Below are 13,884 nucleotides of genomic sequence, written 5' to 3' on the forward strand. Positions count from 1 at the left end.
CACACACGCACACACACATGCACACACGCGCACGCACACACACACGCACACACACACACACACACACACACACACACGCACGCACACGCACACGCACACGCACACGCACACGCACGCGCACACGCACGCACACACACACACACACACACACGCTTCCGCCTATGTGTGACGTCACAGCCTTGCCCTTGGTATCTCCTTCCAAGTCGTGGTTCGAGCCGAGAAAAAAAACAAAACAAACTTCACTTCCTGATCCGACAAGTCTACAGACGCTCCGATGTTTACTATCATTAGGAATTATAACGGTTCATGTTTAGATAAATAACTTTATGTATTAGGAAAATAACTTATCTGGTAAGTTTTTGTGTTTTTTTGTATTATTAACTCAACTAATCTTTAAGTGCCTCCGCTTGTCTGCAAACTTGCCTATTATGTTAACTGACAAGTTAGCATATGCCTGAGCATAAGCATATTAGCCTGTTAGCTAAATAACTTTCATCTTTAACTTGTTAACACGCCTTCTGCTCCATACAGTCTTTATTCTGGGATAATGTTTTATAATATAATAATAATACATTGGGGTAGTAGTTGTACGTCAGCGCTTAATTTCTCAGCTAGCTGTACTTTAGCAGGTCAATCAAAACCTGTAAAGGTGTTTGGGAAATGACACTGGGTAAAAACAAAAAAATCAATTAAAATAGCAGATTTTGGACGTGGATCTATGGAAGTCCATAGGTCCAAAAGATAAAAGAAAAAGAAAAGGCCCCAATGAAATAAATAAAATCCACAATGAAATAAATAAAAAACGCAATGATTTAAATAAAAAATACAATAAATAAATAAATGTATTTATTTATTTCATTGCGTTTTCTATTTATTTCTTTGTCTTTTATTTTATTTATTTAATTGTGGTATTTATTTTTGAATTTTTTGACCTATGGACATCCATATGGATCTGTTAATATCACTTTTGTGTGATGATAAGCATTGTCATTGTCCTCCAGGTGCAACATTGGAGCGGTGCGTCAACAATGTAATGATCAACTACCACTGAACCCTGTGAACCAACCCACACCCCACTGAACTCTCGCAGTTTCAACTTTCAAGATGTCAGGTGCGAACTTCATGAGCAAGGTCCGGTCCGTGTTCAAAAGGGACCGGGAGGACTGGGACCTGAGTGACACGGCGCCCTTTGACTTCTCGTCGGACGAGCTCGTCGAGGATGAGACGCCCAAATTCAACAAACTGAAGGTGGTTGTCTCGGGAGAGATGTCGGACTACTCCGCCGGAGCCCCTTCCAACGGGATGGCGGTGAACACAGTGGTCGCGTCCGACGACGACTCACTTCTGGACTCTTCCTCTAGCCTGGGCAGCCCGGGCTTGAATATGGGCCCTTGTGACAACTGCACCAAGAAGAGGGAGACGATCAAGCAGAGGAAAATCATGAAGAAGCTTGGCTTCGCAGCTGTGCTGTATTTCCTCTTCATGATCGGGGAACTCATAGGTATGAAGATGGCTGATAATTGATGGGTAACATTTATAAAAGTAATGGGTCGCACTCAGTATGACAAGAGTGAGTTCACTTTTTAATTCTTCTACACATGTCTTTATTATGAAGGACAAAAACGTTTCGGCTATCCAGCCTTCGTCAGTGTCGAAGGCTGGATAGACGAAACGTTTGTCCTTCATTATAAAGACATGTAGAAGAAATACAAAGTTAACTCACTCTTGTCATACTGAGTGCGGCCCATTACATTTATAAATGTTATTGGTCTAAGAGGATTTCGCACCAGAGGAGTCGGAGCGCGGTGGTAACAAAAAGTTTATCTATGGCGATAATTGATGGGTACCACTATCCAATCATTAGCATGCTGTTTACGCAATGACCAACAACAATCATTCAAGTCACAGAGAGCTGCAGAACAGACAAGGTGTCAAGTAAACCACACCGGTCTGAGTTAATCATCTTGATCGTGGTTTGCTTAGCTCAGTTTGTGTCAAGCGAGGAGGTTTTGCGTCACACAGGTTTGCATATAATACTGGTGGCGCTATAGTCCCATAATTATGTCCCTATAATTGAAAAGCTTCCATATAAGCTGTAAAAAAACCAAATTCATCTTCTTAAATAACAGTCTACACTTGTGCCTGTATAATCTTATACCCAACATCACGAGTGTTCAAGTTGTTTAGACGTGCATAGACAACATTTAAATATGAAATAATGTATTACTGTATGCGCACATTGGAATGATCTACCTGTTTGCTTATGTTTAGGTGGCTATGTGGCAAACAGCTTAGCGATCATGACAGATGCACTGCACATGCTCACAGACCTGATAGGCATTGTGATTTCTCTGCTGGCCCTCTGGCTGTCTGCCAAACCCCCCAGCAAGAGATACACCTTTGGGCTCCACCGTCTGGGTAGGTCTCTCTGTCTGTCTGTCTCTCGCCTGGCTATGAGCAAATCCATGAATCACATTCAAATTATAATGTGTGTTGTCAACAGTGTCACTAAAGAGGATCATATGTCTTTGACATCATCACCGTAGGTTGGCAGTTTTGATGGTCAGCTAAATGGCCACACACTGTTTCTCCCTGCTATTACAGACCTGCCTGTTTCAGTGTGTTTGTTTTTTGTGGGTGTGGTGCCAGCCTTGGTTCACTATGTCAAATGCACTTGTGAATGAATTCAAAATGGATTCTGATTTGTGACTGTGGCTCCCTGGCACAGAGGTGCTTTCGGCAGCCATTAGTGTGCTGCTGATCTACATTTTGACGGGGGTGCTGCTGAACGAGGCGGTGCAGAGGACCGTCCACCAGGACTTCAACATAGACGGTGATGTCATGCTCATCACGGCAGCTGTGGGCGTGGCTGTCAACCTTATGTGAGTCAGTGAGACATGCACACACATCCCTTTTTTTTCTTACTAGATTGCATGAAATATCTGTCTGTGCAAAATCATGGGCTGGTTTTGCTAACTTAACCCTGTATTCTAAGATTAATCCATGTCTGTGGAAATGTAACAATTCAGTCCAAATAATCTTCACAGCACTCTGGGTAATAGAGATGGGCCCCACTGGGTATTATTTGACCTCAGTGATACTGTGACATACTGTACAGTATTAGGTGGTCATATGGATTTTTCAAGGCTATATATATTTTATTTTGGGGGAGAACAGGTAGGCAAATATCAACTGTTTTTTATGGCGTGGCTTAGAGGCTAGCTGAGTGTACATTTTATAATGGAAGTTAGGGCTTTCACGACTAGAGATTTTTACAGGTCGACTAATTTGACCCAGTGGTAGTCGACTAGTCGAAATTTAAATTCTTTAAAAAAGAAAAAATGCCATCCTACTACTATATTACTATTATTATTATCCTCCTGCCCTTATTTTTATGGCGTTTTAAGGGAAGCGCTTCTGGCCCAGCACCACAGCAGCGTCTCCAAGGATCCCCATTGTAAATAGGCTTTTATTGGGCATACTTTTGACCCCCTTTTGATAAAAAATAAAGTCAGGAGGATAATAATAATAGTAAGATGGGCCATTACTATGGCATTAAAACAAATTACGAAAAAAAAGTATTTTTCCCCCAACTATTCGACTAGTACCAACAAGGTCGACTAGTGGTTATACTGGTGAAAGCCCTAATGGAAGTCAATGTAGTTGTGATTGAGCTGAAACCTTGCCCAAATTTGACGGATGTCATAGGCTGGTCACATCACATGAAGTCCGAGATCCACATTGGAGCCACGCCATTCCTATGTGGATCCCGGGATCCACATAATTCAATTTAGTTTTTCTCTCTAAGATTCCAATGGAATATCCATAAATGAAGTGAACTCTGTACCCTAAAAGTCACCTGATTCCACTGTCTGCACAAGTGCCTTTCATTCTTGGAAGACATGTTTATTGTTGGCCACATTTTACATTTCAAGTACTCTAACTGACTATATAAGTGTAGTATATAAGTGTAGTAATTGAAATGTTATTTTTTACAGTGTGTATTCAAAATGTATTACACCAGATAAATAACCTGCAACAACAACAATATATTCTGAGAGCAATCATTGCTACAGAGCGTTTGTTCAGTCACAGGGGTTGTTGCCTGCCACAGTTTTCTGGCTATGTTTACTCTTGTCTGGAGCACAGAAGCTATGAAAATGATCCGACAGTTGCGCAAATTTGTCCTAATATAAATACAAATAATCGAAGCCATATAGCTTGCTGCTTATCAGAGGTGTAGTAAAACCTTGGACAAGGGAAACATTATGCTTCTGGAAGTGCTTTTCTGCTACATTCACCCTCTTTGTTAGCCAGGATGTCTTTGGTTTGGACCAAATGCATATTGATAAGGGGTCACATGCTCATTCTCTGTCCTTCTGTGTCATCAGCATGGGCTTCCTGCTGAACCAGAATGGTCACCTCCACTCCCATGGTGGCCATGGCCATGGTCACTCCCATGGTCCTACAGCTTCCCAGTCCCCTGGGACAGGCCAGCAGCAGCGGCCTCACGGCAGCCTGGCTGTCAGGGCTGCCTTCATTCACGCCCTGGGGGACCTCGTCCAGAGTGTTGGGGTGCTCATAGCTGCCTACGTTGTCCGCTTCAAGGTGCCTTGCTGTTATTATTCTTTGGCTTTAATACTAGGTGTAGTTGTTCACTATTTGCCAAGATTAAAGGTAGGGTAAGTGATTGTTTTTAGTTAAAACAAAGATGTTCTTTAGTTAAAAGGTTAAAGCTCTATGTTGTGATAGTAATCATTGCTATAAAGTGTTTGTTCAGTAACAGGGGTGTTCCTGTCTCTCCCGCTCTTTAATAAACAGAAAATACATTTTCAGGTGGGTGTCAAAATTTCAGCCAATCAGAAGAGAGTACCCATTTATCATCTTCAATTTGATAGTATTCCTGTTCCAATTTTGTCCTTTATCCTTTATCCTCTCTCTCCTAATTGGATAAAATTGGTATACCGACCTGAAAAGGCTTTTTCTGTTCAATAACAGGAGTCAGGGAGACTCCTGTTATTGAACAATACACTCTATAGCAACGATTACTATCATAACATAGAGCTAGCTATTTAACACTAATTTTAACAAAATATCACTTACCCTAATAGTAATTGAACACTGGAATCGTGATGTGCTGTTCTCAGTCTCAACTATATTGTTGACAATGTTTTGTGTGTTGCTTTGTATTGCTGCTTAACACATAATATATCACGTTGTAGGTATGTAACGATTCACTCAATCCACCATTTGATACGATTCACGATACTGCGTTTCTCACAATTACTGTATGTGTTTTCACAAAATGAGATTCTAGACAGATTATGGTTATTTTAATTAGGAATTTTTAAATGTGAAAATACTGTATTTTATTTATCTTAATTAAAGAGTGGTTCAGATTATCGTTAATGTATATGTCACAGGTAAATTGGCATTCCAGGTAAATTGGAAGGGGAGCGCTTGTTTTTAGGCGTGGGGCTGCGAGGCGGGGCTTTTCGAGACAGGGTTTTTTACGCGAGGAGGAGGAGGCGCGAAGCGGGGCTTTGCTACGAGGCGGCGCGAGGAGGAGGAGGAGGAGGAGGCGGCGCGAAGCGGGGCTTTGATACGAGGTGGCGCGAGGAGGAGGAGGAGGCGCGAGGCGTGGCTTTGATGAGACGCGGATCGCACGTGATAATAGTTATTGTCCATGACGGAGGCGCGCCGACTCAGCAGAGCTTGAGGCCGAGGAGGCGCGCCCTCGCGCCTCCAGGCGCGAGGGCCCGCGCCGACCGGCCGAAGGTCTGCTGAGTCGAATCAGCGCCGTCCGAGTTGTAACCCGATAGGGGGAGAATAGATCTTTTTATGGGTTACTATCATACAGTCTATGGTTACTATCCAGTGTCCACGACGACACACATGTGTGCGTGTGCATGTGTGCGCATGCACACACGCACACGCGTGCGCACACGCACACACGCATGTGCATGTGCATGCGTGTGAATTCAGTGTGGATTCAGTGTGCATTCATTGCCCTCTAGCGTTGGTTCTACAGAATTGCCTGGGGGCGGTGAAAACAAGCGCACCTTTTCCAATTTACCTGGAATGCCAATTTACCTGTAACATATACATTAACACACATCGAAAATAGCAAAAATACAATCTCACAATGTGAGCTATGAAGCATTGTGAGCTTCTAGATCAGCTATTCTCAGGCTTGCTCAGGTCATGCATGTAATGTACTTTTTTGTCTTTTTGGCGACACCAGTGATAGTTAAATGGTCCTTACAGCGATCTGTTATAACTGTGATTCCCAGAAGCGTGGGAATCACCCAAAAACTTGTGCTCGTGCGGTGAACTCAAAACTAGAGTTTTTTTTTTTAAATCGTCACATCTTTTTATCAATAATTAGCTGTCTCGCAATGCATCATTACATCCCTATCAAGTTGTGAGTCTCTCTATAAGTGATGAGGTGATTGATGTCAAATGGACCCATGTTGCCTTTTAATCTTAACAGCCGGAGTATAAGCTGGCAGACCCCATCTGTACCTACATCTTCTCAATTCTGGTACTATTCACCACTGTCCGCATCATAAGAGACACAGGAGTCATCCTGCTGGAAGGTAAGAGTCAAGAGTACAAATATAACCAAATGGACACTGAAGTTTTTACTGTGTATGTTTCCGTCCGTCTGTCTGACGCCCCATTCCGTCTGGAGGGAACGATACTCGACGAGATGAGTAATTTTTTTTGTCATGGTCAAAAATGACATACTGTAGTTGGGTTTATGGCAAGCTCAAACACAGAACATAACAATGGACCAAGTACCAGGAGATATCATGTAGGTTTATTGGAATAAATGAATAAACAACAGAAAACCAGATACAAGGCACCGCAATAATTTTGCTGCAGCAGGGTGTTGCGAGATATAGAATTGAACCAAAGGTTTCTATTTAGAATCAGCCCACTAGTCGTCACAGGTGCTTCAGATAGGGTCAACAAGAAACCTAAAAATAACACTGGATGTTACAGTTGGTCATATGAAAAATAAAAAAAGATAAGATTTCATCTGTTGTTTGATTTCATCCTCGTGTAAAATTAGATCAAGTGATTTTGCAGTCTATGATGTCAAATCAAATTACTGCATAATGTATACATTCTGTTTGCTCAAAATAACTCAAGAACGGATGGGCGGATTATCAAAAACTTGATGCTCGAAAATGTCAATTGTCAAGGTCACGATTGATTGAATACTTTATTAGTCAAAAAATATAAACAGCACGGAGGTACAGTGAAACATTTAGGCTAAAACGATATCACAAAAAAGTTATTTCCATTGTGGTCCCAACTCCCAATCAAGGGCACAGGCGAAAGTACTCGTATCTAAGGTGGAAATGGTAGAGCTTAACAGTTGGCAGGGAATATCCACTCTACTGAGTGCAATCTTTCTAGTTTTTAGTTTTTTTTCACCATCAACTTTATTGAAACTTTGTAGCCAGGGGACACCAACCCTGACATAATTGTATGTGGGTGCATTATAGCACTGTGTAATTTAGCAGAACCTGACGGCTGTTTTTTCTTTTGGTTTTGTTTTTTCATGTTAGGGGTTCCCAGGCACTTGAATGTTCAGCGAATTGAAGAGGACCTGCTGAAGATGGAGGATGTGCAATCAGTGGAAGAGTTGAATGTGTGGGCGTTGACCGGCGATAAGACTGCTGCCCTCGTACACCTCCAGCTCTGTGAGTGGCCACATAACTCTCGCTCATCCCAAACGAGAAAGGAATTGAGAGAAATAGGGACGTAAACTCACTCCAAATGCCCTCTGGAGGCCATACTGTGCAGTGGTGGACAAAGTATTCAAGTACTTCAAGTCAAAATATACTCCAGGTCAAATATTACTCAACTACAAGTGAAAGTTGCTCTCTCAAATGTGTTCTTGAGTTAAAGTACTGGAGTACTTGCTTTTAAAAATACTTATGGATTCAAAAGTACATACTTTAAAAAATACTTACTATTCAAACATACACATTACATTTTCTTTTTAAAGCCTCACTATGTAACTTTGGTAGAGTATGTTAATACAATATAACTTATACAATTGAGGTGGTTGCATGTTGTCTCCCTGGTCTATTGAGACATTTAGATCAAAGGTCATGTCTCACCTAGACACAGGATCTGACATGAATTTTGACCTAATCAAGATTCAATTTACCCCCAGAGCAAGGTCGGCTCTATTAGTTCAATGGTCAAAATGTCAGCACATGCCAGGAAACCGGGTTCAAATCCGGGGTAGAAGAGGATAGTTACATAGTGCTGCTTTAATATTAATGCACTGCTGTATTGCAATTTAGACATGTTCCCCCAAAATTCTAAGATTTTCCTGAAATGTTAAAAAAATATCAATATTAGTGAAAATAGTAGATCTACAAGTTCACAACTTGTCGCAACATGCCATTTGTAAGCTTGTAGATCTGCCCTATAATATAATAACCTATACATCACCCTATGCAAGTTCATTTTAATGTAGTTAAAATGGAACTTTGAAGATGGTGTGAAACATTAGTTCAGGAGGCAGCAAAGGAAGAACAATTGTATGGCGGCCTAGTAGTGGAATATCAAACATAAGAAGGGACCGGGGGGGAATTGGCTTGTGCTGTAAATTTATTTATGCTATAGCATTGGTTCAGAGCAACGCCTTGAAAGTAGTGGGACTTTAATAATAATCAGTGTATGGATTATGATCGGTCTGCTCTGCTGTTCCATACTGTAGCATAGAGGTGTTTACGTGTCTATCCGAACTGAAAATACCCGACAATGCCAGAGACCTGTATGGGTTCAGGCCCATGTTTTATTATGGTCATTCTGGTCTGAGTCGGTTCTGATTCCATTACCTTGTGTCTGGGGTCTGTTTATCATTATGTATAATAGAATTTGCTGATCATGAGAGAACAGTATGAAGTGCATGACTAGGTTGACCTAGGATCATATTACTGCAGCGCTAAATGAGGGGGCTGCGCATGCATGACAGTTGTTGTTTTCTATTGCTGTGTTGTATAGAACTTTGGTTGGCTTTTTGTGGAGTGAGCTGAGTTCAGTGATTTGGGAGAGTGTATCAAACAATACCTCCTGGGATCAAAGGTGTGACCTTGTGTGATCATAGATTGCTTCTTCACTGAGGTGATAAAACACAATTTGATTTAATTGTTTATTTTATTGTAGGCTGCTGTGTAGTGGCTAGATTCCATTATGGAGTAGCCTATAACTGGCATCTACTGGTAGAACAGCATTTTTTTAATAACAAATGTAATTATTAGCTTTTTCAGGTCCATATAACACCCAACAGTCGCGGTCGGTTGTCTCGGTTCTGTAAATATCTCAGAACAAATCGGATCTCGGAATGACTTTCACAGGTCCAATTTGGGTTGGGGTACAAAAATCTCGGAACAAATTTAACGGGTCCATTACGGTTCAGGTCCTATGTCGTTGTAAACAATCAGTTTTTGGATCGAAGTTCACGGTTTCCATTAGGATTCAAGTCTATTATTTTGGACCCATGAAGAGCTGTACTACAGTGATTTTGTCACTGGACCAGCACATGGCTGATATCCTGCAAAAAGCTGACAGTGGTATCTTCAGCAATGTTCAGGGAGTCAGCAATGCCAATTGTTTTGCACTAGTGGGGACAAGGTACGGTACATTGAACCAAAGACATTTTATTTCATGTAAATATAATGGCCAATAAACTAGCAAATTATTATCTGATCTTGAGCATAATCCACCCAAATCATGAATGGATTTTATTGGACGCTTATTATACCGAGTGTAAGAACAGCTAAAAGAGAGAATCACATTTATACCCTTCGATATTTCCTGCCCACACTACTCTGCAGCTCTAGGTCTGGTAATGTGCAACTGTTCAGCCATTGACTTGAATGGAATATTACGGATTTTCCCACATAAAATAATCGATCATTTTAGGAGCCAGAGCTTGAAAATCGCTTGAAAAACTAGTCAACGAGGTCTGCAGTAGCCTATGCAATGGAAAAATGTGCATGACATTACTATTTCAACAAACTACAGGCAATGTTATCACTAGAAAGAGGGAGAAACAGCATCTAACTAATATCTTCTACTACTACTACAAATAGTAGACCAAGACTCCTTTTGAAGCTACACATGTAACCATGTCAGCACATCAGCATCTCTTAGGATTTGTTTGTTTTATATGATTTGTACCTTTTGTTACGATTAATGTCATTAGTATTATTGCCATCACCTGGGCGGGTGAGTCATGTAATCTTCAGAGTTAAGCTGTGTGTGTGTGTGTGTGTGTTCAACAACACAGCCATAGCCTGGAAGCTTGCCTAAATATTTATTCGTGCTCAATCATAGCTCTTACAATGTGAATATTCTGATTAAGCTGTTATAACAGCAGCAGAAAAATATCCTGTAAAAATGTCCTTTGTGATTCAATTACATGCTCGTCTCGTCTTACTATATTTGTCACGTGCCGCATCTCTCTTGGACATGTGATATCATCCACTGCTTCATTTTCATGCTCAAAAACACATTTTATTCTGAAACTTTAGCACAAGTGCTGATAGTGGTTTTTTTTTTTTAAACGGAAAGAAACGGCTTTCTGGCTTCTAAACTGAGCTCATCTCATGTTCACCTTTTTTCTCCATTTGTTGTCTACTCCTGTGTCTGCAGCGCCCTCTAGCGCCAGTGCATGGGAAGACGTCCAGGCCAAGGCTCGCCACCTGCTGCTGCACACCTACAGTGTCAACCGGTGCACAGTGCAGGTCCAGACACACAGACAAAGGCCAGTACACACGTGCGCTCACTGTCAGCTTCCCAGTGCCTGAGGACACAACACTTTTACACTAGCTGAGAGGATGCACTTGGTGGAGCCTCTTGGCCGAGAGCTACAGAATGCAAAATGACAGTATGGTAACACCATTGTCTCAGCTCAGTGCCATAGCAGGACCAGCAGTATATGCAAGTGGACAGTGTTGGAAACACTTGTGCCAAACGTCAGAGGAAATGATCACTATCAGATGCACATTTGGGATGATTTTCGTCTCCAGGGTTCCCTTTTTTTTTTTTTTACTTAATACTTGCAAGGGTTTCAAAAGAAAGGTTGACTTTTAAGTGTCCTCATGCTCTTAAATCACCATGGAAGCCTAAGTCAGTCGTTAATATGTCAGTTGTTGTGTTGTACTCAATTTAATTGATGGAAATTTATGATATGTTGTCAGGTGTATTTGTACAGTTTGTCACTGTGTCTATGTGCGGGCCTGTCTACTTTTAAGTTTGTGTTTGTTTTTTATTTCACTGAGGTTGACTGAAATTGAAAAAGTACCTCCACTCACTGTTATTTAAAGAGTCTTTACATTTTCCTGGGCAGCACCAAAGTAACCCATTACACACGTGCAGTACAATACCCAGTGTTAATTTAACTCGGTGTGTACAAATGCGTTTGGCTTTACACTCAGTCTTGAGGTTAAGTTATCACGGTGGATTTTACTGTGTGGATTCAGCCCCAGATGGTCAACTGCCTCAGTTGATGGGTCCTTTTGGGGGCTGCGGCAAGGAGTTTGATCTCTAAACATATGCACCCAATCATGTTCTCATTCATATGCACCTAATCATGTTCTCATTCATATGCACCTAATCATATTCCCATAATTTTTTTAAAGGCTCTCATATGACTGACTTTTGCTGTACTCTTTAAAGTTGTCTAATTTGTCTGTACTGACCAACACTAATATAATGTAAATTTTCTTTATTTTATTTCTTTTATCTTTTTTTTAGTTTTCTTCCAATTTAGTTGTCGTGCCAATTCCCGATTCTCCGTGTATTCTAGTCCCTTGTCACTGGTAACTCTTACAGTTGGTCGGCACAAGCGAGAGTCTCCTCCGACACCGGTAATGTCATGGACGCTTCTTTTCACTTGACAGTTATGAGTTTCACCGGGAGGATGTAACGTATGCTGAGGTACTATTCTCCTAGTACCACAGCCCAGTTGCTACTGCAGTGGCAGAGAACACCCTCTACGCCTGCCTTCCCTCACACGAAAACAGACAATTGCGTTCATATGGACGCCCAGCCAAACCGGAAGAACTGCGGAGGATTCAAACCCCTAGTCTCTGCAGTGGTAGGCAGGAACTTTTATTTTTTTGTGTGCTAATTTATTACTTTGGAGAACGGCCAACTGACAATCAAATTATGACTGACGTTTCTATCATTCTAAAAATACTACGGTGGTTAGAGTGATCGCTTTACAACATAGTTCCACATATGCTATAACAAGGCAACATGTTAAGATTTCATAACGTAACATGCTCATGTAATGGACTGGCAGTAGATCTCAATACAGTAAACTATACAGAAGTGGGCATTTACAGTATTTTGCATTGCAGTATTTTCATGAGGAACATGTTAATTTTAATGTTTGTCAGGTTAGTGATCCTATGTCATATTTCTGGATGACTTGATTAGCACATCAGTGTTCCTCTCCTTCACAACACTGATTCACTTATTTGCACATTCCAGCATGAAGCTTCTCCTGGAAATCTGTACAGGAAGAAACGTTCCCCCACCATTGCATTGGTTACTGTTTTAAGTGTGTGATCATCTTGCTAAATGTGTGTTTATCATTTGTGAGAATGGCTCAGTCATGCTTTCTTTTACAGTACAACTTGCATGATTATAACTTTCTCTGATGAAATATCAATTAATACTAATATGATAATAAAGACAACATGAAATGTTGGTAATAAATAATTTGAGCTCAAGAAAATGTTATGGTTTGCTAGGCATCTGAATGCTCAATGTCCATAACTAGCTGTGTTATATATTATCAGCACTTGGAGGTATTGTTTGCCAAAAGCTGTCAGGAAATCCTCCTTCCTCAAATATATTCAATATAGGGCAGCTCTGTGGATTTGGCAAAGACTGCAGGCAGTGCTCACTGCTCCCAGATATAAAAAGGTTTCCAGTTGATAATGAGAACATTAGACAAACACAGGGAGTGCCCTGGTTTCCAGGCAACCATTGGGTGAGGTTAAAGGCACCTAGCGAGTGCCAACCATCTCCTTAGTTTGCATGAAGAGCGCCAAGGGTTTATAGCAGGGGTTTTCAACTGATTGTGAACCACCACCCCTGACTAAGAATCAACCTGGGGACCACTGTTGTGTTGGGTGGGGATATGTGGGCTAAGATTAGTTAAAGGTGGGTTGGGATGGCCCTTGAAGATTGCTTGAAATATGCTAGTGGTCCAGAGCTCAAAAAAGGTTGAGAACCAACCACTGATCTATTCCTCTTACTTTATCCAACCTTCCATATTAAACATGTTAACTGATACTATACTGATTTGTAACATTTATGACTGAGCAAACACATGCCATTAAATTGCCACATTTCCTATATTGATGACGCTTTCCCTTCTTGTGAGATTCTAACTTCCTTTTCTGTGGAATTTCTTGACCTCAGACTTACCAGTAACTAACTTCATTGACTTGTCGTCTTAGGTCACCAGGTCATTTAGTGCACTGCTTCTCAAGTAGTAGTCCATGGCATGATTACAGGTGATCCATGTCTGTCTTTTCTTGGCTATAGTGGTGGTCAGGGACAGAGTCTTATGTCATTTTCTGGCTCCAACCTGGCCCTGTACATAATACTGTTATATAATACTAATATTCTTCAGGTATGCCAGTGTGGCAATACCACTCTCACAGAGATACATTGTTACAAAAGGTAAATTACATTTAGCTTTTAATTTCTGAAAACTCATCCAGAACTTCACAAGGGACTGTGTTTCATACATGTGTCTCTTGAAAGAGTCTGTGAACAATGGGCCCCATTCAGCAATAAGTTCCTAATGTCTCCTCTTACATTTCTTCCTAA

The 13,884-nt window shown here is 41.1% G+C and overlaps 1 protein-coding gene across 2 annotated transcripts; it reads left to right on the plus strand.

Annotated features, from left to right (window-relative positions):
* The first annotated feature begins 223 nt into the window (after positions 1 to 223).
* Positions 224 to 12,750, plus strand: slc30a4 (solute carrier family 30 member 4). Of its 2 annotated transcripts, none has more exons than XM_080431407.1 (8): positions 224 to 351; positions 1,002 to 1,501; positions 2,272 to 2,418; positions 2,729 to 2,882; positions 4,392 to 4,608; positions 6,494 to 6,599; positions 7,581 to 7,715; positions 10,687 to 12,750. In XM_080431407.1, exons 2-8 carry the CDS (start codon positions 1,105 to 1,107, stop codon positions 10,839 to 10,841), a joined length of 1,311 nt encoding a protein of 436 aa, XP_080287533.1. In that variant the 5' UTR covers positions 224 to 351; positions 1,002 to 1,104; the 3' UTR covers positions 10,842 to 12,750. The 2 variants fall into 2 exon arrangements, with proteins under 2 accessions (XP_080287533.1, XP_080287534.1); XM_080431408.1 differs by having other exon boundaries at positions 229 to 351; positions 1,105 to 1,501.
* The last annotated feature ends 1,134 nt before the right edge of the window (positions 12,751 to 13,884 follow it).

This window comes from Gymnoscopelus braueri, assembly GCF_963280865.1.
Source record: "Gymnoscopelus braueri genome assembly, chromosome: 1".
NCBI lineage: Eukaryota > Metazoa > Chordata > Actinopteri > Myctophiformes > Myctophidae > Gymnoscopelus > Gymnoscopelus braueri.

Bases quoted from the DNA above. Each gene is read 5' to 3' on its own strand.
- slc30a4 (XM_080431407.1), top strand. From the start codon at position 1,105: ATGTCAGGTGCGAACTTCATGAGCAAGGTCCGGTCCGTGTTCAAAAGG. The intron at 1,502-2,271 runs GTATGAAGATGG...GCTTATGTTTAG, and splicing joins CATGATCGGGGAACTCATAG to GTGGCTATGTGGCAAACAGC. The intron at 2,883-4,391 runs GTGAGTCAGTGA...CTGTGTCATCAG, and splicing joins GGCGTGGCTGTCAACCTTAT to CATGGGCTTCCTGCTGAACC.